The 26,461-nt window shown below is 52.5% G+C and overlaps 2 protein-coding genes and 1 long non-coding RNA gene across 12 annotated transcripts in view; 1 reads left to right on the forward strand and 2 right to left on the reverse strand.

The window, feature by feature from the left end:
* TRAPPC10 (trafficking protein particle complex subunit 10) overlaps window positions 1-1,657 on the reverse strand; it is a 92,592-nt gene extending 90,935 nt beyond the window's left edge. For 2 of the 4 annotated variants that reach the window (XM_074389144.1, XM_074389143.1), the window contains exon 1: window positions 1,406-1,484. Coding sequence is in view for 2 of the 4 variants with exons in the window: in XM_039480443.2 (XP_039336377.2) it covers window positions 1,406-1,472 (67 nt within the window). In the remaining 2 variants the exon portion in view is untranslated. Of the gene's footprint in view, window positions 1-1,405 lie in introns of all 4 variants that reach the window. The other 2 variants (XM_039480443.2, XM_074389145.1) reach the window with 2 other exon arrangements.
* On the forward strand, window positions 1,622-13,513 carry LOC141581956 (uncharacterized). Of its 2 annotated transcripts, none has more exons than XR_012514779.1 (2): window positions 1,622-3,733; window positions 7,064-13,513. It is a non-coding gene; the product is annotated as an uncharacterized LOC141581956 (long non-coding RNA). The 2 variants fall into 2 exon arrangements; XR_012514780.1 differs by having other exon boundaries at window positions 10,227-13,513.
* Window positions 13,514-21,375: 7,862 nt separating this feature from the next.
* AGPAT3 (1-acylglycerol-3-phosphate O-acyltransferase 3) overlaps window positions 21,376-26,461 on the reverse strand; it is a 109,805-nt gene continuing 104,719 nt past the window's right edge. For all 6 annotated transcript variants that reach the window (XM_039480492.2, XM_074389148.1, XM_074389147.1 and 3 more), the window contains one exon: window positions 21,376-26,198. In XM_039480492.2, coding sequence (XP_039336426.1) covers window positions 26,110-26,198 — 89 coding nt within the window. In that variant the 3' untranslated portion in view covers window positions 21,376-26,109. The remainder of the gene's footprint in view (window positions 26,199-26,461) is intronic.

Raw genomic sequence — 26,461 nt, forward strand, 5'->3', positions numbered from 1 at the left:
GATACGTATCCAGCACTCACAATGTGCACAGAACTTCAGGAGAAAAATTTTCACGATTTAGAAGACAATGAAATTTAACATGAACTGAGCACAGCTTCCCCGAGGACTCTTGGAAAGCGCCTGGGAAATTCCAGGGCCTCCAGACCCGCTCTCCCCACATCTGTCATCCGGGGTTGAAGGCGCAGAGTGGGGAAATCCAGTTGACAAGTATTCTGGGAAGGAAAAACGAACAGCTACTGCTCAGCTGTGCAAGTCTCCCCGTTCTCAACGAGACAGTCCACTTTCCTAAGAAAGTCTATCATATGGTCTAGGTCTCTGCAGAAAAAAAAAAAGAGGGAGTGAGAAAGAGAAAAAAGAAAAGGGAAGGAAAGAAAAAATCTATTATCTAAAGCTGAAGCAACAAAATTCAACCTTAAAGACACAGTTTCTCAGGGATCTAACACGATGGAACATACAGCCGCCAACAGAGCGAGGGGGAAACAGGAGCTCTCAGGACACGCAGTCCGCCGTGGCCTGGGCACCCAGATTTTGCAACAGACAGTGCTTCCTTCCAAAGTGCGGAAGACCATTAGAAAAAACTAACTGCACACAGGCATGAAAACACAGAAAAAGACGTCAAAGGTCAAAAATAATCACAGCAAGCAACACCTCTCTGCAAATCATCAAAAAGCCAACCCAACATGTCAATACGTCCCAGAAGCTCAGCATTCTTAACTTGTAAGCAACAGTCACACTTGGAAAATTTGGAAAATTTTTTCCCGTAACAAAAAAAGAGTTGCTTCGTGTAAGCCTTAAAGGAGGGGTGCGGGAGGACACGACGCCCAAGAGGCACCGCCGTCCGCAGTGTGGACTCGCGCGGGGGCTGCCCGCGGGGAGCAGCTCGCCCGAGCGCCCAGGCCTCGTCCTTCCCATCCGCAAAACGGCTTCAGCGCGCGGCGGGGAGCGGCCCCGAGCCCCGGCAGTCCCGGCGGCTCCGTCGGACGCTTCGCCCGCCGCTCTGCGAGCCCCCAGGACTTCCCCGGAGCCGGGGAAAGGGCGCCACGGGGAAGACCGTCTGGCGGACAAGGCCGGGGACCCCAGGGAGGCGGCGGCCGCGGCTCCCACCGCTGGACGCCGGCGCGCGCCGGGTCCCGGGCAGAGTCCGCCGCGTTCCGCCGACTCCGGCTGCGGCCGGTGCCGAGGCCGCCCCCAGGGGTCAGAGGTCAGAGGTCGCCCGGCGGGAAGGTCAGAGGGCGTCCCCGAGGAGGCGGAGGGCCCAGCCGCAGCCACAGCCCCGGTCACACCTCCAGGAAGCGGCCCCGCCCGGAGCGCGCCGGGGGCCGGAGGTCGCGGGGCGCCGGGGGCAGGACGCCGGGGCCCAGGCCCGCCCACGACCGCCGCGCCCTCCCTGCCTCCGGGCACTCACAGGTGACGATGGGCTTGTTCTCCATGGTGTAGATCACCGGCGGCAACGGCTCCTCAGACGCGTCCATGGGCGTCCGGCGTCACCGGCCCGGCCCCCCGCGCCCCATGGGCAGCCCCGAGGCCGCGCCGGGCCCAGCCCGAGCCCGAGCCTGAGCGGCGCCGCCCGCCCGGCCGCGCGAGGCAGCTCTGGAGCCGGTAGCGCCACCGCGGCCGCCCGCTGCCGCCGGCCGCAGCCACTTCCGGCCTCGGCGCCGCCGCATGACCACTTCCGGGGCGCGCGGGGCTTCTCGGGGCGGGGCTCCCGCGGCGCGTCCTCCTCCCTCTGTCGGGCGTGGGCGCCCCGCGGGGCCCTGCGCTGGCGCCGGCCCGGGACTCGGCCGGTGGGCCTCGCGCGCGGTGAGCGAGCCGGGACGCCGCCCTCGCGCTCCCCGCGGCTCTGGGGCCCCGCGGCGCGGTCGCTGCCCTGCGGCCTTTCCCCTCCGCGCGGTGGAGGCTCCCGCAGGCCCTCGCCGCCGAGCGCGCGCGGCGCCTGCCTTCCGCCCACCGTGGGCTCTGCCCGTCTCCCTCGCGCCGCGGAGCTCCTGCCGGGATCGGCCCGCGGCGGCGCCTACACGCGGCCGGCGGCGGGGCGCGCTTTCGGAGTGCCTCAAAATAAACCCCGCGCTGCGCTGCGTCCGGACGTCTTGGGCACGTGAACGGGGCTCTCCGTTTCTTTTCTTGGGAGCAGGGTCTCGCTCAGTTGCTCAGGCTGGAGCGCGGGGTTGGGATCGCGGCTCACTGCAGCCCCGACCTCCCGGCCTCCAGCGACCCTCCCGCCTCGCCCCCCGAGTAACTGGGACCGCGGGTGCAGCCGCCACGTCCAGCGAATGTTTTTTTCCTTGAGTCTGGGTCTCCCCGGCCGGTCTCAAACTGCCGGGCTCAAGTGATCCTCCAGCCTTGGCCTCCCAAAGTGTGGAGATGACAGGTGTCAGCATGGGTTTGAGGTAACAAAATAACGAAAATTGTCAACTGAGAATAATCAAAAAGGTCAGAATCTAGTTTAGAGTTGATTCAAATGCAGAGTTTGATGGGCCACCCAGGAAACATGACAAAGAACCGAAGCGTTCTCAAACGTGGAAGTGCGGGTCGTTTACACAGCCAGCTTTTAGGGAAGCCTCAGAGTGCCCCCATCTTTCTGTACAGTCGGCGGTTAGCCGAGGGGGGGGCTTTTTCTTTTGTGACCCACTGAAGATGAAACAGTCATGGGGTCTCTGTGCTGTCTGGCCTGCGTTGGGCACGGGACAATGAAGGAGGCAGCTAATCCGAAACAAATCAGCAGTGCGTAGGGTCTGGTCTTTCTCTGTCATTTACATCAGCGGGCCCCAACCTTTTTGGCACCAGGGCCGGTTTCATAGAAGGCTATTTTTCCACAGACAGCCTGAGGGAGGGGGGTCAGAACGATTCAAGCACATTACATTCATTGTGCTCTTTATTATTGTGCTGTAATACGTGATAAAAATAATCCTACAGCTTCCCATAATGTAGAATCAGTGGGAGCCCTGAGCTTGTTTTCCTGCAACTAGATAGTCACATCTGAGGGTGACAGGAGCCAGGGACAGATCATCAGGCATTAGATTCTCATAAGGAGCACGCAACCTACACCCATCCCTCCAATGTGCAGTTCACAATAGGGTTCACCCTCCTATGAGAATCCAGCGTCAGCTGCGCACCCGACAGGAGGCGGAGCTCAGGCGGTGATGCCAGTCGATGTAGGGTTCCCTGAAAGTCCTTGGCCTAGGCTGGGCTAAGCATGTGTGGGGTGGACTAAGCGTGTGTGGGCTGGACTAAGCGTGTGGGGGCTGGACTAACCATGGGGTTTACCAGGAAACTTCTGTTACAGAGCTGAGGATGGCGCAAAGACTAGAGGTTCAGCAGAGCTACAGGAAAGGTCTTTCTGTTTTATTTTATTTTTAGACAGTCTAGCTCAGTCACCCAGGTTGGAGTGCAGTGGTTTGATCATATCTTAGTGCAGCCCAGAACTCCTGGGCTCAAGTGATCCTCCCACCTCAGCCTCTCAAGTAGTTGGGACCACAACTGAGTGCCACCATGCCCGGATAATTTTTTTTATTTTTTGTAGAGACCGGGTCCCTCTCTGTTCCCCAGGCTGGTCCTGAACTCCTGGCCTCAAGCAGTCCTTGTGCCTCAGCCTCCCAACGTGCTGGGAAGACAAGTATGAGCCACCATGCCCAGACAAGACCTTTTTCATGCCGTTATCCCTGAGACATTCAGCTGAGACACTAAGTTGAGGGTCACCCCCCCAGGGGTCAGCAAACCACCTCGAAAGGCCCAGGTAAGTGTTTTAGGTTGTGTGGGCCACATGCAGTTTTTGTCTCATATCTTTATTTGCTTATTTTTGTTTAAACAATTCTTTAAAAATATAAAGACCATTCTTAGCTTTAAGTGCTGTACGAAAACAGGCCATCAAGAGACGGAGCCTGGGCGCCGGAGGTTGCCAGTCCCTCCCCTAAAATAAAGACTACTCTAGGCCTGCCTTAACAAAGTCTAAATAGAGCAAAGCCCTGACACAATCCACGGAAGAGACAAAGTTTGGAGGTTACATCCTGCCAAGTTAGAGGGGCCTGGGAAACAGCCGGGACATTCCTCAGAACCAAGTGAACAGAGCCTAAAACTAAACCTACACAAGCCCAGCGTGCTAAGTCCAGTAGTGGAACTACAAACTAGAACAAAAGTCGGGATTATTCAGTAGAAGATCATCCAGAGTGTCTATAATTTGATATTTATCAATGTTGAATATACACTAAAAAAAAAATCACTGAGCATGCAAGGAAAGAGGGAAATGTAAAGAAAAAAAAGCAGTTACCAGAAACCCCAACCCCTCCCCTCCACAATGAACCAGATATTGTATTTACAAAGACTGTAAAGCAGCTATAAATACATTCAATGGAGGCCAGGCATAGTGGCTCACACATATAATCCCAGAACTTTGGGAGGCCAAGGTGGGTGGATCACTTGAGCCCAGTAGTTTGAGATCAGCCTGGCCAACATGGTGAAACCCCATCTCTACTAAAAACACAAAAATTGAGAGAGAGATGCAAGATGGCTGATAACTAGCAGCTCGGGATTGTAGCGCCCGGTGAAAGCGCAAAGAACGAGAGGACGCCACACCTTCATATGAATTCTTGTTGCTCACGCACCAGGAGATTCCCAGCGGAGGAGCCCCACAGGTCGCCAGCGTGACTCTTGTGACCGGCGAGGCGGTTTTGCTGGCGCCTTGGAGCATCGGTTCTTGGTGCAGAGTCAGAAAAGCACCATCAATCTTAACGCCGCTGATTTAGTCGGCGCAGTGGGTTGCTCAGATTTTGGCGCTGAGAATCAATAAGTTGGACGTCCACTCAGAAACCCAATTACAAAGATGGTAAATACAAAGACCACAGATGGATAAATTTATAACGAAGGGAAGAAAACAGCCAAAAAAGGCTGAGAATACCCAAGATCAGAACGCCTCTCCCTCAGCGGGGGATCACAGTTCCTCATCAGCAACGGAACAAGGCTTGAAGGAGAACGAGTGTGTTCCAATTACAGAAGCAGGCTTCAAAATGTGGATAATGAGAAACTTCTGTGAATTAAAAGAACTTGTTTTAACCCAATCCAAGGAAACTAAGAACTTTAAAAAAAGATTTGACGAAATGTTAACAAGAATACACAATTTAGAGAGGAATATAAGTGAATTGATGGAGGTGAAAAACACAATACGAGAACTACGTGAAGTATGCACAAGTTTTAATAGCCGAATTGATCAAGCAGAAGAAAGGATATCAGAGGTCGAAGACCAACTCAATGAAATAAAACTAGAAGACAAGATTAGAGAAAAAAGGATAAAAAGGAACGAGCAAAGTCTCCAAGAAATATGGGACTATGTGAAAAGACCTAATCTACGCTTGATAGGTGTACCTGAATGTGACGAAGAGAATGAATCCAAGCTGGAAAATACGCTTCAGGACATTATTCAGGAAAATTTTCCCAACCTAGTAAGGCAGGCTAATATTCAACTCCAGGTAATACAGTGAACACCACAGAGATATTCCTCAAGAAGAGCAACCCCAAGGCACATAATCGTCAGATTCACCAGGGTTGAAATGAAGGAGAAAATACTAAGGGCAGCCAGAGAGAAAGGTCAGGTTACCCACAAAGGGAAGCCTATCAGACTCACAGCAGATCTCTCAGCAGAAACCCTACAAGCCAGAAGAGAGTGGGGGCCAATATTCAACATCCTTAAAGAAAAGAACTTTCAACCCAGAATTTCACATCCAGCCAAACTAAGCTTCACAAGTGAAGGAAAAATAAAGTTTTTTGTGAATAAGCAAGCACTCAGAGATTTCATCACCACCAGGCCTGCTTTACAAGAGCTTCTGAAAGAACCACTACACATAGAAAGGAACAAACAGTATCAGCCTTTCTAAAAAAAATACCAAAAGAGCCTCAATATAATGAAGAATTTACATCAACTAATGGGCAAAATAGCCAGCTAATATTAAATGGCAGTATTAAACTCACATATATTATTATTAATTCTAAATTTAAGTTGACTAAATCCCCCAATCCAAAGACAGACAGGCAATTTGAATAAAAAACTAAAACCGATCAGTATGTTGTATCCAGACCCATCTCACATTTAAGGATACACAAAGACTCAAAACAAGGGATGGAGAAGGATTTACCAACCAAACAGAGAGCTAAAATAAATAAATAAAAAGCAGAAGTTACAATTAACAAAGATCAAAGGAAGCAAAGAAGGACATTATATAATGATAAAAGGATCAATGCAACAACAAGAAGAGCTAAAGATCCTAAATATATACGCACCCAATACAGGAATATGCAGACATACAAGACTTATAAAGAGACTTAGACTCCCACATAATAATAGTGGGAGACTTCAACATTAATATTAGACAGATAAATGAGACAGAAAATCGATATCCAGGACTTGAACTCAGATCTGGAACAAGTAAATGTAATTAACATTTATAGAACTCTCCACTTTAAATATACAAGATATACACTCTTATCAGTACCACATCATATCAACTTAGAAGTTTAAACGAAATGTTGGTTGGCTCCTTGTTTGTTGTTCTCTTCCCTCGTTTTCTTTTATATCTCCAATATTAAGGACAATTATAGGCATACCCATATTTAGACTGCATTCTAGCCCGGGCAATAAAGCAATACCCCCATCCTCTCTCCCTCTTCCTCTTTCTCATTCTTCCTCTTCTTTATTCTTTTTCTTAAAAAAAAAAAAAAAAAAAAAAAAAAAAACCACACACACACACACACACAAATTAGCCCAGTGTGGTGGCTTACACCTGTAGTCCCAGCTACTCAGGAGGCTGAAGCAGGAGAATCGCTTGAATCTGGGAGGTGGAGGTGGTAGTGAGCCAAGCTCTTGTCACTACACCACTACACTCCAGCCTGGGTGACAGAGCAAGACTCCGTCTCAAATGAAATGAAAGTAATATGCCCAAAGGATTAAATGGCAATATTGTCTTAATGAGTAAAGTGTCGGAAATTCACAGCAGAATAACAAAGTATCAAAAGAATCAAAGGAAAAGTCTAGAACTGAAAAGGACAATAACAAAATTTCTCTGAATTAAATTAACAGATTGGAGAAAACAGGAGTCAGTGATCTTGAAGGCAGACGAATCGAAATTATTTAATATGAAGAAGAGAAAAAAAGAAAAATGGAGAGAACGTCAGAGAGCTGTGGAGAGTATGAAATGGCCAAAAGCATGGGTGATAGGTGCTCCAGAAGGATAGTGTGAGTCTCGGGAAGGAAACATTTCCGCCAAATAATGGCGCCAATCCAAACACATGGTGAAAAATACTGATTTACATATGTAGAAAGTTAGCAAAACCTGAAGAGAACACATACAAAGAAAATTGCATGCAGGCATATCACACTCAAACCGGTGAAACAGATAAAGAGAAAAAAATTTTGATGGGTGGATAGGGTATGACTCTGTCGCCTAGGCTGGAGTACAGTGGCACAGTCACGACTCACTATGGCCTCAGTCTTCTGGCTTCAAGCCATCCTCCCACTACAGCCTACCAGGTACCTGGGACCATAGGCACGCACCACCACACTGGCTAATTTTTTAAATTTCTTGTATGGGTCTCAATATGTTGCCCAGGCTGGTCTTGAACTCCTAACCTCAGGTGACCTGCCCATCTCGGCCTCCCAAAGTGCTTGGATTACAGGCATGAGCCACCGTGCCTGGCCCTTCTCATCATTTCATTATGAGACCACTCACTGTTTGAAACAAACAATAGCTTGTGGTAGTTGCAAAGTGTGTGTAGAAGTAAAAGATAAAGACAGCGTGAGCGCAGCTGCCGAATGTGTGAGCGTAGTGTTGTGTGGTGCACTGCAGTGTGAGAGACAGGAGACCAGACTTCCGGGGACTAACGCAGCGGGCCGGGCAAGCAGGGCCCTGGAGGGGTGGAGCGAGGAGGCCACCCCCTGACAAGCTCCTTACACTGGTGAAGTGTGGAGCTGCAGGATGAGACACAAGATGAAGGGTTATGATGAAGAGGGAAGACTACAGTGATACAATAGACCCTGAATTAAACTTGGTATGTGAAGCTTACATAGTCTGTGCCCTAGGGAAAAAGCACTAGGAAAAAAAGGAACAAAAGAGGTTTGGCTAAGAAGAGAATGAAATAATAGAAAATATCTGATTAATCCAAAAGAAGGCAAGGAAAGAGCAACAGAAGAATCAAACACAGAAAGGACCAGTTATCTCAGGAAAAGACGCTCAGTACTCATTAGACATCGGGGAAATGCAAGTTCAAAAGAAAATGAGATGCCACTTCACATGTACTCAAACTGCTCAAATTAAACATGAAAAGCCCTGACGATACTGAGTGTAAACTCCAGGCCGAGGAGTATCTATGTCTTTGGTCTGTCCTCGCAGAGAGCCGAGTGCAGTTGCTCTGAGAAGACAGACGCCAGGCATCCCCCTTCCCGAAGATGTGGGCACGGCGCTGTGCAGTGGGACAGGCTCCCACATTAGGGAGTGTTCTTTCTGGAGGGAAGGAGGCAAAGGCAGAGCCCCTCAATCCCCCCAGCTCCGGTCCAGGCGGTCCTTACTGCGTGGGCAGGAAGTGGACTGCGAGTCCCTTTGCCCTCCGAGCAGACCGATAAGAGATGTTTTTTTCCACTTGGGAATTTGGAAAATGCGTGAATCCAGCACAAACACTGGCTTAGCACTTTCTTTTCATGAATCATGGTGAAATGATGCCATTCCAATGAATCGATGTGCGTTCTTTTTTTTAGTCCCCTTTTCCATGAGACAGCATTTGGGGTGTTTTTTGTTTTGTTTCATCATTTTTGAAAAGTTGCTGGAACTTGAACTCAAATGGTTTTTCCTGGTAACCCATTACATTGTCTCCAGGCTGCAAAGAGCCTGTTCAATTATGTATTGGGACACTGTGTCTGCCTTATCTAACCGGAGGGACTGCCCAGGCCCTCTGCACAGAGGGCAAGAGGCAGGGCCAGTCAGTGAATGCTCACAGCAAGCTGCCCAGATCCAGACACAATCCACACATCCTTCAGCCGCTGAATCGTCAAATACGGTGTGGTCCATCCACACCCAGAATACTACCTGGCAGCGGGAAGGCATAAACCACCCCCACAGAGGCCTAGAGGGACCTCCAGAGAACAATGCGGAGTAAAAACCCTCCAGGCCGGGCACGTGGGCTCATTGCCTGGAATCCCAGCACTGTGGGAGGCTGAGGCAGGAGGATCACTTGAGCCAGGGAGTTCAAGAGATCCCCATCTCTACAAAAAATACAAAAATTATCTGGGTGTGGTAGCATGTGCCTGTAGTCCCAGCTACTTGGGAGGCTGAGGCAGGAGAATTGCTTGCATCCAGGAGGCAGAGGTTGCAGTGAACTGAGATTCCACCACCGTGCTCCAGCCTGGTGACAGAGTGAGACTTCATCTCAAAAAAAAAAAAAAAAAGCAAGTAAGTAAATAGTCCAGAAAGGGAAAATACTGCCCCCAGGGCACAGTGGGAGAGTCAAGGTGTCAGCTTTTTTTATTTGTTTGTTTTGTTTTTGAGACAGAGTCTTGCTCTGTTGTCCAGGCTGTAGTGCAGTGGCATGATCTTGGCTCACCGCAACCTCTACCTCAGGGATTCAAGTGATTCTCCTGCCTCAGCCTCCGGAGTAGCTGGGATTACAGCCACGCACCACCACACCCAGCTACTTTTTGTATTTTTAGTAGAGACAGGGTTTCTCCATGTTGTCCAGGCTGGTCTTGAACTCCTGGCCTGAAGTGATCTGCCAGCCTCAGCCTTTCAAAGTGCTGGAATTACAGGCGTGAGCCACTGCCTCTGGCCAGGGGTCAGCTTTTTAAAAAGCAGTTCCAACCTTTCATCCTCGAGCCAGCAGGGCTAGAGCTGTTTGAGGAAGCCAGTTCTCTCAAACTGTTCCGGATAAAAACACACGTTGCAGCATCACTTGCAGGAGCAAGCAATTGGAAACAACGTGAAGTATCAACAACTGTTAGCTGGGACTACAGGCACAGCCCGTGTCACATGAGTCGTGCTTTGTCCATTGGTGAACTACTGTGTCGCTGTCAAAATGGTGTTTAAAGAGGGCTTATGAATTTGTCGAGTTACATGTTGAGCCCGGTGTTCGCTGTGTGGGTGACAGGGGTACTAGGAACCCAGACCTCAGCACTGCACGATATATCCACGTAGCAGACCCTCTCCATCTACAACATCTACGTAGCAGAGCCTCACTCGGACCCTCTCCGTCTACAGTATCCACATAGCAGAGCCACACGCGGACCCTCTCCGTCTACAGTATCCACGTAGGAGAGCGGCACGTGGACCCTCTCCATCTACAATATCCAGGTATCGGAGCAGCACGCGGACCCTCTCCATCTACAATATCCACGTATCGGAGCAGCACGCGGACCCTCTCCATCTACAATATCCACGTATCGGAGCAGCATGCGGACCCTCTCCATCTACGATATCCAGGTATATGAGCCTCACGCGGACCCTCTCTGTCTATGATACCCACGTAGGAGAGTGGCACGCGGACCCTTTCCATCTATAATATCCCCATAGCAGAGCGGCACGCGGACCCTCTCCGTCTATAATATCCCCGTAGCAGAGCGGCACGCGGACCCTCTCCGTCTGTAAATGCTTTTTAAGGGGCTTATGATAATTTGGGAAATACTTAAAACATTACTTGATAACAGTCTTAAAAGTGAAGGCCAGGCACACCTGTAATCCCACCACTTTCAGAGGTCAAGGTGGGAGGATTGCTTGAGCCCAGGAGTTTGAGACCAGCCTGGGCAATATAGCAAGACCCTGTCTCTACAGAACATACAAAAATTAACTGGGTGTGGTGGCCACATCTGTGGTTCCAGCTACTTGGGAGGCTGAGGTGGGAGGACCCTGAGCTTGGGAGGTGGAGGCTGCAGTAAGCCTATGCTGTACCACTGCACTCCAGCCTGGGCAACAGAGCGAGACCCTGTCTCAAAAAAAAAATTAAAAAGTGATGTGATGTAGTAATGACTATATAAAAGCAAAAAACTCCACCCAGTATCATTACAAAAGAGACTGGAAGGAAATTCGTCAAAACGGTGTCAGTGACTGAGATTGGGTGACTTAGCAGTTTCGCCCTCCTTTTACCCACATATCTGCATTTTCCACTTTTTGTTGTTTTTGTGGCTGAGACAGAGTTGTTCTGTCACTCACTCTAGAGTGCAGTGGTACATTCATAGCTCACTGCAGCCTCCGTCTCCAGGGCTCAAGGGATCCTCCCGCCTTGGCCTCCCAAAGCGCTGGGATAGCGGGCGCATACCACCACACCTGGCCCACTCGGTCTATAAGGAGCTTACCCGTTTGCAAAAGGTGGAGCCGCACTGTGGTTAGGCAGCAGATCCTGGAGCAGGGCCGTGTGGATTCCCAAGTACTCTTCATGTCTCTTGCATCTGTTTTCTCATCTGAAAACAGGGATTATCCCCTCTAAAACATGTATTCTATGCAATCAACACATCCGGATTATTTTATTTATTTATTTATTTTTAAACAGAGTCTGGCTCTGTCGTCCAGGCTGGAGTAAATGGTATGATCTTGGCTCACTGCAACCTCCGCCTCCTGGGTTCAAGCGATTCTCCTGCCTCAGCCTCCCAAGTAGCTGGGATTACAGGCACCCATCACCATGCCCGGCTAATTTTTGTATTTTTAGTATAGACAGGGTTTCACCATGTTGGCCAGGCTGGTCTCAAATTACTGACCTCAGGTGATCCATCTGCCTTGGCCTCTCAAAGTGCTGGGATTACAGGCATAAGCCACCAACGCTGGCCTTGGGTTATTTTAACGCCCACAAAAACCCTGGGAGGAGGTATCCTAGCTCCATGTCACAGATGAGAGGAGGCACAGACAGAGGTCCACAGCTTGCCCCACGGCAGCTCAAAGATCAGCACACAGAGGCTTGGCCACGCTCGGAACACAGGTGCTAGGACTGCAGCTATCATCCCATTTCATACCGGAGGACATGGTAGGTCCCCCGGCACGGCAAGGGTATGCCCGGCCTTCAGCCTGGGCCCTCTCCTCCTGCTGAGCCTCAATCTTGTGCATGGCGCACTGTCAACTGCTGCTGCCACCATGTAAGTGCCTTCATAAAGAGCCCACTCCTGCCGGGCGTCGCGGCTCACGCCTGTAATCCTAGCACTTTGAGAGGCTGAGGTGGGCAGGTCATGAGGTCAGGAGTTCGAGAGCAGTCTGGCCAACATAGTAAAACCCTGTCTCTACTAAAAATACACCAAATTAGCCAGGCGTGGTGGCACGTGCCTGTAATCCAGCTACTTGGGAGGCTGAGGCAGGAGAATGATGTGAACCTGGGAGGCGGAGGTTGCAGTGAGTCACGATCATGCCATTGCACTCTCACCCAGGGGACATATCTTAAAAAAAAAAAAAAAAAAAAAAAAGAACCTCCCCCACAGGAGCATGTGAAGAAACAATATGCTCTTCCCAGGTTTGAGCCTGCACGCATGACGTGAATAAGTACCGCTGATGGAGCTGATGGAGCTGATGGAATCAGCCTGGCGCTGCAGAGGGCTGCTCCCAACGCGGTGCCCTGTGCTCCTGTTTTTAACTCAGTTGCGTCTTTCTTGGCTTCCTGACAGCCTGGATTCTTGTGCTCTCTCTCCAAGCAGAGGTCACTCCCCAAGAGGTCTGTCTGTGCCTGGCCCTCCTGTCTCTGACTTGTGTCCCTACACGGTGGGGTTCGGGACTGGGGCAGGAGCAGCCACCCTGCTGGAGGCCTCATCTGTGCGTCACCTTTTCCTGGCTGTTCTCAGGGAGCAGGGAGCCACTCACTGTCCAGGTGGCAGAATCTGGCTGTGGCCTGGCTCAGTAATAGAAGTGGCGCTGATTCCTCTCATGCCAACGCCTGGCACACCTAACATCGGTGACATGCACAGAAGAAGGTGGCAAGAGGAAAGGGCTGGCTGAGGGCTGAGCCGCCCGCAAGCCAGCCTCCAGAACATCACTCTAATGGCCAGGAGGGTGACACCAGCTGACCCAGTCAGTTTCTCCGTCTCTTCCTACATAACTGGTACAATGGGAAATGGTCCGGCCACAGTGGCCTGAATGGTGACAAGAGAACAGTCCTCCCTGCTGCACTCAGACCCTAACAGATGCATTGGGTGCCCCCGGCCACATGCCCTCAGCTCACTCTCACTTCAGCTGCAGCTGGGTGGCACCAGACACTGTTAGGGTCCCTCTTCTGAGAATAGTTGGGGGGCTCCACTTTTCTGCCGCAGGCCTAGAACCTTCTCCATGGGCCCAGAAGCAGGTGTAGCCAGGAGGCATTGGAAAATGGACACCAGCAGGCCCTTTCTCTATGATGGGCACCTTGGCATGGGTAGGTGGTCATGCAAATCTCAAAAACAGCAACAACAAAACAAACCTACTGGAAGAAAACATAGGGTAAACACTTCGGGACGCTGGCCTGGGAAAACATTTTATGACTAAGACTTCAAAAGCGCAGGCAACAAAACAAAATAAAATTTTTTGTTTTATGCAATAGATCACAGAAATGTCTTCCTTCTGTGTAAGTAAACTTCTGTCCTCTGACCAATATCCCTCCGGTTTCCGGCCCCCACCCCAGCCTCTGGTAACCGCCATTCCAGTCCACGCTTCTGCAAGTCCGACTTCCAGGGAAATTCACTCTGTCCCACAACCTGGTGCCTTGCAGGGATGCAAGAGCCAAATCCTGCTGTGTAAGTAGAGGCAGGTACATGCGGTTAGCCAGCTGGAGGCCGGGACAGGAGGACAGCATTGATAGAGTCGTGGCCAGACAGTCTTGGGCACACTGGGAGCAGGAAACCCGCCCAGCAGCAGCCTGGGCAGTGGTAGTGTGGGGCCAGCCCTCGATGCCCAAGGACACATGGAGATCCTGAGTCCTGCTGGGCAGAAGAGTCGCAGAGTAAATAAAGCCCATGACAAAGCTGGATTCCCTGCGAGGCGAAGGGCAGGTGTGGGGACTGAGGCCTCATGAGGATGGAGGACACCGGGATGCATCCTCCATCACGGTGGCTGCAGGAGCCACCATCGTGCATTTAATGGGACATTAGTGGGGGCCACCCTCTAAATGGGCTGTGTGGGTCTTGGAGGCTCTGGCTGGGTGACAGGAGGGCAATGGGGTGCCTGGCAGGGTGTGGCACTTACCCCCACCCACAGCAGCCTCTGGGCAGGACCCCAATGTGACCTCCAGGAGCAGGCCTGTTTATCCTGCCCGGCTCCCTTCCCCTCGGCCTTCTGGGGAGCTTTGGGTTTGGGTTTTCATTTTCTGAGGAGGAGGCTGAGAAATGACTTCCCAGGTCAGGATTTCCCCCAGGTCTGACGCTGCAGCCTGCGGGTCCCATCTGCACCAGCAGGAGAGACAGAAGAGGCCTCTTGGGGGCAGGTGTGGACGGGCCCGCCCCGAAGAGGAAAAAGGCCTCACACCAGAAGATGGGGTGGGATCGATTTATTCCCCCACTGAGGGCGACGCCACCACCAGCAGACACCCTTGGAATGGGCCTCTGGCGGGCAGGGGAGGGGCCCCGGTGAGGCTCTGTGGCCTGAGAGGTGCTGGGCACACAGGACCAGAAACCGCTGGTCACCCCCCATGCCCCACTTCCCACAGCCCCAGGGAGCCCAGCTGATAGGGACGAGCACTCCGCGCAGGCTGACCCCTTCCCCGCCTGACTGCTCTGCAGCTGCATTCCTGAACCCCACCTAGGCGCCAGGTCAAGATGCTACAACTAAGCAAAGCCTGATTGCGGCCACCTGGCCAGCTCGGGCAACTCGAGGGAGGGCGGGGAAAACACATGTTGGTTATCCAGACTTGTAAATTCCTGTTTGACACGTAACTGTAAAAAAATCCTGGTTTCTCTCTCTTTTTTTTAAACTGCCGCCACAGAAGTCACAGGATGATGTATCATAGGTCTGTTACAAGGTGACAAACTATCCCTGTGCCTGTCACCAGCGGATAGGTTAGCTCAGTCCTGAAACTCCCTTACACCCCCTCACCCCATATAAACCCCGGGTTTTGGAGGCTTGGGGCTGCCTCCTCTAATTGTTACGGGGCAGCCCGGCAGGTTAATAAAACTTGCTTGCCTGACTTTGGGTCTTTTTTCCATTCTCTCAGCTACTCTTACACTCGCCAGGTCCTTCACCGCCAAAGGAGGGGCTGCAGGCCGTCTCCACCCTTATTCTCTGGTTGGAAGCAGCAGAAAAGGGTTTGTGCAGGAGACTTGGCCTAGACCGGTCACAGCTGCCCTGCTGTCTTCGCCATCCAAGCCTGTGTCCCGAGACTGCACAGGCCCTGCCATGAAGCTGCTAGAGGTGGCCGCCACCTGCCTGTTTTCTATGGAGACAGGGTCCATCCAACGGCTTTGGGCTGGCTGGCCTGGGGGGTCAGGTTTCTTACAAAGTCCTGGGCAGGTGGAACTGACCACGTGATTACAGCTGTGTTGGAATTTTGGGGGCGGAAGTAATGCATTTAAAAACTCTGGCTCACACCTGTCATCCTAGCACTTTGGGAGGCGTCAAGAGTTCGAGACCAGCCTGGCCAACATGGTGACACCCTGTCTCTACTAAAAATACAAAAATTAGCCAGGCATGGTGGTACACACCTGTAATCCCAGCTACTCGGGAGGCGGAGGCAGGAGAATCGCTTGAACCCAAGAGGTGGAGGTTGCAGTGAGCTGAGATCTAACCATTGCACTCCAACCTGGGCGACAGAGTAAGGCTCTGTCTCCAAAAAACAAACAAACAAACAACCGCTTGAGGGGAAGTTATGCTCCAGAATCCCTTCTGGTCCCAATGAGTGACTGAGGACCGCAGAGAGTCTGCAGGGAAGCCATGGGGACAGGCACGCAGCCCCTTCCCAGGCACACTGCAGCAAGGCCCACCAGCTCCGCAGGCGCTCAGGGCGGGCGTGCTGTGGGTCCCTCTAGGTCCTCTGCTTCCGGCATAGGTCAGGCTCCGAGTCCTTCCATAAATGTCACATGGGAGCCAAACTCCACGCTCAGGCAGCTATGTGTGTCCTTAGATCTTGCAGGGGTTTTGCAGACAGGCTGGACAAGCCTGGCCAGAGCCGACTCCCCCTGCCCCACCTCCAACACCGGGTTCAGGTCATTTAGTATGTGCTTGTCTCCAGGCGTTGCAGGACAGCCCACAGACAAAACCTTTCACACTGAACTAGGAAGGAAGGGCTGATTTATTCAGCCGGGAGCTGTGGCGGGTCTGAATGCCCCAGATAGCCGAGCTCCCCTAGCAAAGAAAATCCCTACCCCTTTAAGTGCTTACAACTCTAGAAATTACCTGTGAAAGGGTCTTGGGCTTACAACCCTAGAAATTACTCCAGGAAAGGCCATGGAGTAGCGTGCAGTATATGACTTAGGTGGGGTTTGATCACACGGAAGTAAAGATGATGCCTTCGGAAAGATTCCTCCACACCATGCCTGCCATCTACAGGAGGGTGGTTCAAGGCGGTGCATGGTCTGCCAGCCTTCACGTCTATTGAAATGAAGTGTAGAAGTCAAGGGGGAGGTTAAGGGTCTCCTTCCTCACAAGGACACCCCCTTGCTGCTGTGCACACCCCCTGGCTCCAAGCCCCTGGGGAGCTCCACCAGCTCTCGCTCTGCACTCTACAAGCCAAGCCTGGCCAAGGCCTGTGGGCACCCCCAGCATCCTGGGCACAGAATCTATTGCCTGCTGCGTTGGCAGGGAGCAGGAGCTGGCACAGCCCTGGGCTTGCTCCCCTGGCACAGAGCAGCTCATCTGCTTAGGCACACTGCCTTGCATGGCAATCCTTCTAGAAGGCAGCTGGAGGCCTTTCTGTGCCCCACGCATGAGACCCAGCTCCCAGGGAGTGGCTGTCCCTCACGCCATGCGCGGACTCCCCCCGGAGGGCTCTGCAGCTGCTGTGTTCCCCGCCTCCCACCTCTCCCACCAGTCTGAACACCTCGGGCTTACCCAGCTTTGCTCATCCAGCTCTTCCTGCAACGTGGATCCCACCCCATTTCCCTGAGGCACGTCCTGCTCCTGTGGGTCTGACGATCTCCCACTGGTCTGAGGAGCTGCAGCCCCAGCCCTGGCTTTGGGGTGTTGCTTGGGTGGGCACAGTCCTGCTGAGGCCAGTCAGGAGCCCACCCTCCTCGTGTGCCCTGAGGGAGAGGGGTGCTTCCAGTCACCATGCCCTGTGCTACCAACATCACACAAGAGCAGCACTATCACAGCCGTGCGGAGGGACACGGGGACACGCACATCAGAGATGCTAAGGGGTGAACTGCAGCGCACCTGTAAGGTCGGCCCAGTCCAGCAAAAGGGTTTTTTTTGTTTGCTTATCTGTTTTTTGAGACAGAATTGCACTGTGTTGCTGAGGCTGGAGTTCAGTGTCACAATCGCGGCTCACTGCAGCCTCAACCTCCTGGGCTCAAGTGATCCTCCTGCCTCAGCCTCTCAAGCAGATGGGACTACAGGTGCACACCACCATACCTGGCTTTTTGTTTGTTTTTGAGGCAGGATCTTGCTCTGTCACCCAGGCTGAAGTGCAGTGGCACGATCTTGGCTCACTGTAAACCCTGCCCCCCTAGGCTCAAGTAATCCTCCCCGCTCAGTCTCCCAAGTAGCCAGGACCACAGGCGTGCACCATTATGCTCAGCTACTAAATATATAAACTTTTTATTCATTTATTTTTGAGGTGGTATATCATTCTGAGGCCCATGCTAGAGTGCAGCAGCATGAATGGCTCACTGCAATTTCCACCTCCCAGGTTCAAGGGATTCTCCTGCCTCAGCCTCCTGAGTAGCTGAGATTACAGGCTCCCACAACCACACCTGGATAATTTTTGTATTTTTAGTAGAGACAGGGTTTCACCATGTTGGCCAGGTTGGTCTCGAACTCCTGACCTCAGGTGATTTGCCCACCTCTGCTCCCAGAATGCTTGGATTACAGTTGTGAGCCACTGTATCCAGACATATTCATACATACATACATATAATATGTAATATATGGCCGGGCGCGGTGGCTCGAGCCTGTAATCCCAGCACTTTGGGAGGCCGAGGCGGGTGGATCACGAGGTCAAGAGATCGAGACCATCCTGGTCAACATGGTGAAACCCCGTCTCTACTAAAAATACAAAAAATCAGCTGGGCGTGGTGGCACGTGCCTGTAATCCCAGCTACTCAGGAGGCTGAGGCAGGAGAATTGCCTGAACCCAGGAGGCGGAGGTGGCGGTGAGCCGAGATCGCGCCACTGCACTCCAGCCTGGGTAACAAGAGCGAAACTCCATCTCAAAAAAAAAAAAAAAGTTTTATATATATATATATATATATATATATATATATATATATAATATGTATATTATTTTATTTATTTATTAGTAGAGACAGGGTCTCACCATGTTGCCCAAGCTGGTCTCGAACTCTTGAGCTTAAGTGCTACTCCAACCTCGGCCTTCCAAAGTGCTGGGATTACAGGAGCCATCGCACCTGGCCAATTAAAGCTTTTTTTTTTTTTTTTTTAAGAGATGGAGTCTTGCTATGTTGCCCAGACTGGTCTTGAACTCCTAGGCTCAAGGGATCCTCCTGCCTCGGCCTCCCAAGGTGCTGGGATTACAGGTGTGAACCACAGCTCCCAGATGAAAAGGGCTTAAAAAGTGACAGAAAAAGATGAAGAATGGGGAGGAGGAGCCACTGCCGCTCATGAAAGTTTCCAAGGGGAGGGGAAGCAAAGGCTGCTGCCACAGCCCCTCCCCTCCAGGCTGGCATAGGCAGGGCCCAGGGCAGACCCAGGCTACAGATGCCCCCGGGTCTGCAGGGACAGCAGCCACTTGCTCAGCACCTGTCACGGCCTAAGCTCAGGGTGGACACTGATGGCCCCGATAACCAGGCCCATCTTAACAGACTAGAACATGGAAGCGCACGGAGGCTAAGAACCTGGACCACGCAAGTCCTAAGGAGGGAGTTTGGGGTTTTCGTCTAGAGGCCTCCAGACCCCCAAATCCAAGCCTCCTCCATAACATGATGTCTCACAGAAACAAACTTCTGCTCCCCATCCATGATGGATGGGATGGGCCGATCAGACGGTAGAGGCATGCTGGGACCTGGCTGGGTTCAAGCAGAGGCTGCGCTGGCAGCTGTGAAGTGAGCTCATGCCTGTGATGGGCGTTTGGATGGCATGGCTTTGCTGGCATTTTCCGTGCGTGGGGCCTAAGGCTTCGGAGCCACTCCACCTGGCAAGCGTGAGAGGCTAGGACTGCAGGGCAGCTGCCGAAGGCACTCGGAGCCCTCTGTGGCCTCATCCTCCAGTGCCTGCACCTGGGACTGGTCCTGTCCCTCCCCTAGGGGCTCAGCGCAGGACAAGCACCTGCTGGTGTACATGTGTGTGCATGTGTGTGCACGTGTGCAGTGTGCATGTGCCAGTGTATGCATCTGTGTGCACGTGTGTGCTTGTTTGTGTATGTGTGCCCGTGTGTATGCATGTGTGTGCACGCACCCTCAGAGACCCCCCCGGCCACACGGGATGACTGAGGTTCATGCCCAGAGTATCCGCATTGGGGCTGTTCCTGCCCAGCCCTGCTGCAGGCCACGCACCGCAGAAGAGCTCATGTCCAGCAGCAAAGCAAAGCTCAGGCCACATCACCAGCTTGCTCAGAATTCACAGGACGGTTTGGTTTCCTCATCAAGTTCCTTAGCCCTAGGGACATTGTCTTCAAGTGGGGCTTTTCGCTCCGCAAAGCTTGCCTCTGTGTGAGCCACCCAAACCATTCGGGTTCTCAGGCATCATGCTCAGAAGAGACTTGAAAAGATGTTTTCCCAAACCCACTTCCTAACGGGGCTGCCCCTGTAGGACCGCCCAGGCTTCCCCTTAGTCTTCAGGTGCATGCGTGTGTGCTGGGACGTGTGCACATGTGAGCATGCCTATGGTGAAAACTGTCCCTGCACACGTGGTGTGTGCCTGTGTGGACATGTATATGCGTGCACATGTGAACACACTCACATGTCCCAGAATGTCAGGTGGCAGGGGCTGACTCCTGCAGACTGAGCTTCTGGGTGAAGCGGACGTGGGTTCTGGGCCATAAGGGCAGGCACGGGCCTCATGGTTGGCCCTGGCCCCTCTCCTGGGTGAGCCAGGTGCCTGTGACGTGCGGGGTGATGAGGCCAGAAGGGGTCTGCATGGCTGCCACAATGCCCGTGAGCACTTGCATTAAAACAGGTGAAGCGGGGTTCAGGCAAGTCAGTCCTTCCTGTCAGAAGGCAAGGCCTGACCCACGCACAACATCCCCAAGCCAGCCACGTGGCACCAGAGAAAACTTCATCTTCATCTCTCAAGAAAACAGAACATCAGACAAAATTCCTCTTGCTCTGAATTCAGGATGTATTTTAAAAATGAATGGCATCTGGATGCAGGACTCTGAGCCAGGCCTTCCCAGATGCTCAGGATCTGGGCTAAGCACCAGCACGGACCTGTCACCCTCACTGAAGCCATTGGGGAGGGAGGGAGGCAGCCCCAGAGTGGATAGCATGCCACTGACGTCACCAGGGCCATTCCCAGGAGCATGCGGGCACCCAGACTCTTCAGCTGAGCACATTCTTACAAGACACAAAGCGAGAACCTGGAATCTCCCTGGGCGCAGTGGCACGTGCCTGCAGTCCCGGCTACCCGGGAGGCTGAGGTGGGAGGATCGCTTGAGCCCAGGAGTTCTGGGCTGTAGTGCGCTATGCTGATCAGGTGTCCACACTAAGTTTGGCATCAATATGGTGACCTCCTGGGAGTGGGGGACCACCAGGTTGCCTGAGGAGGGGTGAACTGGCCTAGGTTGGAAATGGAGCAGGTCAAAACTCCTGTGCTGGTCAGTAGTGGAATCGCGCCTGTAAACAGCCACTGCACTCCAGCCTGGGCAACATAGTGAGACCCCGCCTCAAAAAAAAAAAAAAAAGAGAGCGAGAACCTGGAATCTCTTTTGATTCCAACAAGAGTTTTTGGTTTTTTAATAAAGAAGAAAAAGGGGTTTCTTGGTTTTCTCCACAGATGAATTTTTTCAGGTTGTTTTGGATGTATGCAAGCCTGCTTTGGAAAACCTTTTGTCCTTGATGGCTTTTAAAACCCTTTTTTTGGACATCATCGGATCATTTCTCACATTTTATGGACTGGCTGATTTTTTCCCGTGTTTTTGCCAGATGACCTCTCTCCTTTTCAATTTCCCCTTCCAGAAACAACTCGTAGGGAACGGAGGGACCTGAAAAGTGCCATCGGATGGCAGGAAGGGCTCGGAGGAAACAGCCTGTGGGAGTGGGCTGGGCAGCAGGTGGCCCACAGGACAGGAGTGGCTGGTGGCCCTGGCTTCCCCTTGGAGACATCTATGCAGACTGGAAACAAAGAAACAGAAGAAGGCACGGAGTCGGAATCGCTTTGTCTTATATTGTGGATACTTTATCCCTCTCTTTCACAGCAGCAATTTCAATAAACAGATGCCTGCAGCATGTCACCTAGAAAACACCACCACACGGGAGCTACGCGTGCTTGGACAGGCGCACCTGCTTGTGTACAAAGGTCCTTGAATAGCAAGGCAAACGCAGCCAGGCCTTCGGGACACAGGCTTTTCAAGTCTAAGTTAGCAGCCCTCACCCCCGACAAGCTTCTAAAGACCAAAAATACCTCTATCCTCCACTACAGAAAGCTTGTGAGTAGCAAAACTTGTAAAAATGAAGTGTACAAAAGGAAGCATCCATAGAATACATTTGCACCCTGTATACAACGGGTCCCTTTGAAACTGGCCAACAGTCAGCTATGGCAGATTTTCAATCATAGAAAAAGAACCCAATGGCTGTCACGTGCACTCAGGTCAATGGTTTGTGTGGGTTTTCCAGAGAGATTTTCATTGACAGTTACAGTACTTGCTGGCAAGCTTTGTGATTAAGAAGCCAGTTGAATTTGCTGTCATTTAGGCAAGTAACATTTGATTGTCACAACGTACAATTCTGAGACAATAAATGCAAGTAGATCAGAAGCGTTTCTTCATTGTATCAAGTAACTCCAGTTTAATTTAATACAATTTAGTGCATTTCATCATCTCATTCACAGTTCGACCTCTGTCCAAATACTTGTGCAACAAAAAGTTAAGAAATGGAAAAGAAACTCCAGCTGAACTTGTCACTACAAAGCTTAAAACTTTCAGACAACTCCATGATCTTTGAAAAGCAGACGCTGCTGTTGCCTGGGCCACCTGACACCAAGGCGTCTGGTGACCTCCTGGGCTCCCTAAAAGTGTTTTTGTCATTCTATTTCCCGAGCAGTTTCTAAGAATGTCACCGTTATCCCTGAATTAACAAGCAGTGAGTGTTCATGAAAAACTTAATTCATGTGTCCACCCCACTCAAGCAGATCAGTGTGACATCTTTTACCCAAAAACTGTTTTTGCAACCTGGCCCCAATATGCAGGAATACGGGCCAGAGGTCTGCATGCCCCAGGTCAGCCCCATGGCAGGGGAAGGGGGCAGAGCCGGGGAGGGGTCAGCGGTGTGGTCGGCCCCACCGGCCCCATCGCCACGGGCCAAGGGGGCTTGCCTTTGGTTTGGGGACTAGCTCAGTAGAGAAAGGGGCAGGCACATGGCTGGGGACGTGCTGTTTCCAGAAAGAAGGCGGGCAGGCGTTTCAAGCTGGCCATTGGAACCCTGAGCCTGGTGCAGTGCGGAAGGGTTAGAAGCACATCGTGCCCTGGGGCATTAGTGTGGCACACCAGGGGCTGCATGCAGTGAGCCGCAGGCCAGAGGCCTGCTGCGGGAGCTTATGCGAGGGGCTAACAAGTCAGATGAAAATCTGCAGGGCTGGAGAGGTTATACTTGGCTTGTTGTATAAGTGTCTCAGGAAGAGACAAAGCATGCAGAGAGGTACTTATTCTTCACCCCAAACCTGACCCCGATTGGCAGCCACAGCAGGTGTGGGTGGCCTGGACAGCTACCGAAGTGCACGTGAGTGAAACACAAAGCTGGGTCCGACCCCTGCTTCTCCATGTCAACATCAACGCTCGGCCATCCTCAGTGAACAGTGTGAGGACAGGTTCTCCTGCCACGGTGCGTGGAATGGGAGTCGGGGCATGGACTAGGCAGGGACTCAACATTCATCCTTGATAGCAGCTGCTGCTTCTTTTAAACAAGCAAGTGCTGCTTACACTGCTGTGCTATTAGTGATTTATTTGTTCCGCGCTAATCTTTTCCATCAGACTCTGCGCTTCCTGAGGACGGGGGCCTGAAAGCACCTCGAATAGAGTGTGCACCTGGCACACTGTCACCGAGTACTGGACGACCAGTCTCACGCGGGGGATGAGGATGGCAACAGCGATGGTGCCCTCAGGAAGATGGGCAGAAGACCCCGTGACACCGGGCACCCGGGCCTGAGCTGAGTGAGGCCAGTGGCGTCCCCAGGAGACCATGGCCCAGGCTGGGAGCTTGGCCTGCCAGACGCCCATGGTGGGGCCTGGACCCTCTTGGCTGGGGGCCTCTGGTGGGGTGCCTGGCTCTGGGTGGGCAATAGGAGCTACAGGCCAGCAGCACCCTTCCTGTCCTCAGCCTGGCTCCGGGACCTGGGGTGGAGGGCATCAGCCCAGAACGTGCGCCACCCGGAGCACCCGAACACGGCCAGCACAGACTGTGGTTACACAGCTGCTTCAGCTCGAGCGCTCAGCCCGAATTTGGACATAATGGTCACAACGGATGACGCTCAGAAGCAGGTGTAAAGGAAAAAGAAAAAAAGAGTCTTCTGGGATTTATGAATCTAATTTAGAAACATAAAGGAGCTCTGCTCCCCTTTTCCTTCTGAAGTGGATGAAAAGCAAAATCCACCCTCCTCCCAAAAAAAAAAAAAAAAAACCCAAACATTCATGGTGTAGTTTTTATTGCTCTTAAAGGCTTGGTGTTCAGAAGCACAAGCTAAGCTGTGAGATCTGAAGGAATCAGGTGAGGTTTGAACCCTGTACCCGGGCCTCCATCTCCACTCTACGCTAGGAGCTTCCCAGCTCCGTCACGACTCAGTGCAGAATTTGTACATTATATATTAATTTCAAAGGGAGGGAACACTTATGGGAAATAACTATGAATTAAATCATAAAAGATCTACATTTGCCTTTTCCAGGTCACGCTTGTGCACTGTCGGACCCTTTAGCTTTTTTCCTTTAAGATTTCTTAGGTGTGAGGGAGTCAGTGAGTGACGTGGGTCTAGACACACATAGAGACAGACGGGCAGCGTGCGGTGAGGAAGGTGCAGGGGTCTCTGGGGGGCTCGCCCGGGGCGTGCACATCCCACTCACGGCACGGCTGTCCGAGCGGGTGGGCGGGAGGGATGAGATTTCAGAGGGAGGGAGGCACATTTCTGAAGCGACAGCGTCTGCCAGCGCGTCTGGTCTGGTTTCCTTGTCTGCCCCTTCGCCCCCGTGAGGAGCTGCGCTCTGAGCAGGTATGCACGGGAGGTGTTCTGTGCACACGCCCCGAGAGCGCGGCCCCAGAGACCCGGCCTGGCGGTGCCTCTGTCATGCAGAACGCTGCCGTCGCCTCGAGTCTCCCAAGGACACTTCAGGCTGATGCCCAATCATGTTCTTGGTTTACTTTTCTTCATGCCTCTTTTCTCTGCTTTTTTCTCCCTAGAAAACTCAACCTACCTCTATTCAGAACACTGATTACAACGTATCAGTGATAACACCCGTGTTTGTTTTTTTCCCTTGCTAAAAAGATAAGGGGAGTTTGATTCAGAACAAGCAAGCTGAAAGCCAAATGCAGGTGGGCTGACGGTTCCACAATCCAGGTGAGCTTTCCTCCCACTGCCCCGCCCCAGGGGCTCTGCCCAGCCACACCGGGCACTGGACACACTGGAGGGAGAAGCAGCCCTCACCGGGCGTGGGCCAGGGGCTTGCTGAGAGGCGGAGGGAGCCAGCATGACCAGCCGAGTGCTGCCCTCTGCTCTGCCTGGACACCCAGAGACATCCCGGAGGCCAGGAGCTGGGCGCTCAAGGGTGGCCGGGCCCGTGACACCTGCCTGGGTGGGGCAGTGGGCAGGCCCTTCCCAAGGACACAGTGCGAGGCTGGGGATGGGGGATGCCCCACCTCTAGTTTCCAGCAGGAAGTTGAAAACCATCAAGAGATCAACCAGTAAAAATAGAATCTCTAGAAGCAAATGAGCTCAGTGTTAACAGTCTCCAACTACCTTTAAAACACAGAGGGCTGACAGGGCCCTCACTGCTTCCAAAGCATCCAGAGTCCCACAGGCTGCTCTGCCCTCCCTCCTTGGCTCCTGATCTGTGGGGTGGGGGCCGCACGGTAGCCCCGAGGGGCCTCCCTCCCCAGCACCCAGTGTGGAGGGACCAGGGTTTGACAGCCGTGAGAGGGACGGAGGAGCTTCTGGTTGGGGAGAACTCTGCATTTCACTGAGTTCTCGGGGGTCCATCCACTTTAAAAACAGATGTAGGTATTTACACACAGGGTCAAACAGGAGCGAGGGCAGACAGTACTCTAGAAAGGAGAGTGGGGGTTCGCCTCAGCCAGCCCCCGACAGGGCGCGGTGAGGGCTCCGGCTTCGAGGAATCCACCTGATGTTCAGGCCGATGTGCTTATCACTACGGGTGCTCTCCCACGGCTCTCAGGGTGCGGAGCCAAGCGGGGCAGCCACACGAGCCCCCAGGGGACAGGACCCGGCCGTCCACTCCCAAAAGGACAGCAGAAATTCATTATGAGACAGCTTCTGGGGTGGTGCAGAAGAGGTGAAGGGCCAGGTTAAGTTCCCAAAATAACTGATTAAAAAACAAAAAATTTGATCTAAGTTTAAGGAGAGAAAGCAGCCAAAGGCTCCCTCTTGGAAGCGGAGTTCTGGAGAGACGGCGTCCGCGGAAGGCCCCTCCGCCTGGGAGCCACCTCCCACGGCACGCTGGGAGAGGCTGGGACCCCGAGCCGCGGGAGGCTGAACTCTTCATCTGGCAGGCCTTCTGGATTCTTTACTATTGGCTCAAGGTTTGTTAATATTAGTCACCAGTTAATAAGAAAAATAGTTTCTAATTGTCTTTTTCCTCCACTCTTCGTGCTGCTGTTTTTAATTGAATTAATTGGATACCGCCATCAGGTCACGTGTGTTCAATCACAGCCATTAATTACTCCTTTTTCTTAAACTCTTGGTTTCCGTAGCTGGAGCCTTTCTCTATCTCAGTCACTCCTATCAGTCTGCGAACTCCAAAGGAAGCTTTCAAGACAGGAGAGAGAGAGAAGCGGTGAGACGGATGGCTTTGCCTTTCTGCTGTAAAACGTGTTATGGGGGGCTCCCTTCCTCTGCCCCAGACCCTCCCCTCTGCCCCACACCCAGGAGCCTCTGTTCGAAGTGAGTAGGTGTGGTCTGCGGGAAGACAGCCCTACAGGCCACAGACTCCTCAGGCAGGGCTGCGGGCCACGTCTTCTGACGGGTCAGAGGCAGGTGGCCACGTGGACCTCGCGCTGCCTGCCCCTCTG

This window comes from Saimiri boliviensis, chromosome 18 (assembly GCF_048565385.1).
Source record: "Saimiri boliviensis isolate mSaiBol1 chromosome 18, mSaiBol1.pri, whole genome shotgun sequence".
NCBI lineage: Eukaryota > Metazoa > Chordata > Mammalia > Primates > Cebidae > Saimiri > Saimiri boliviensis.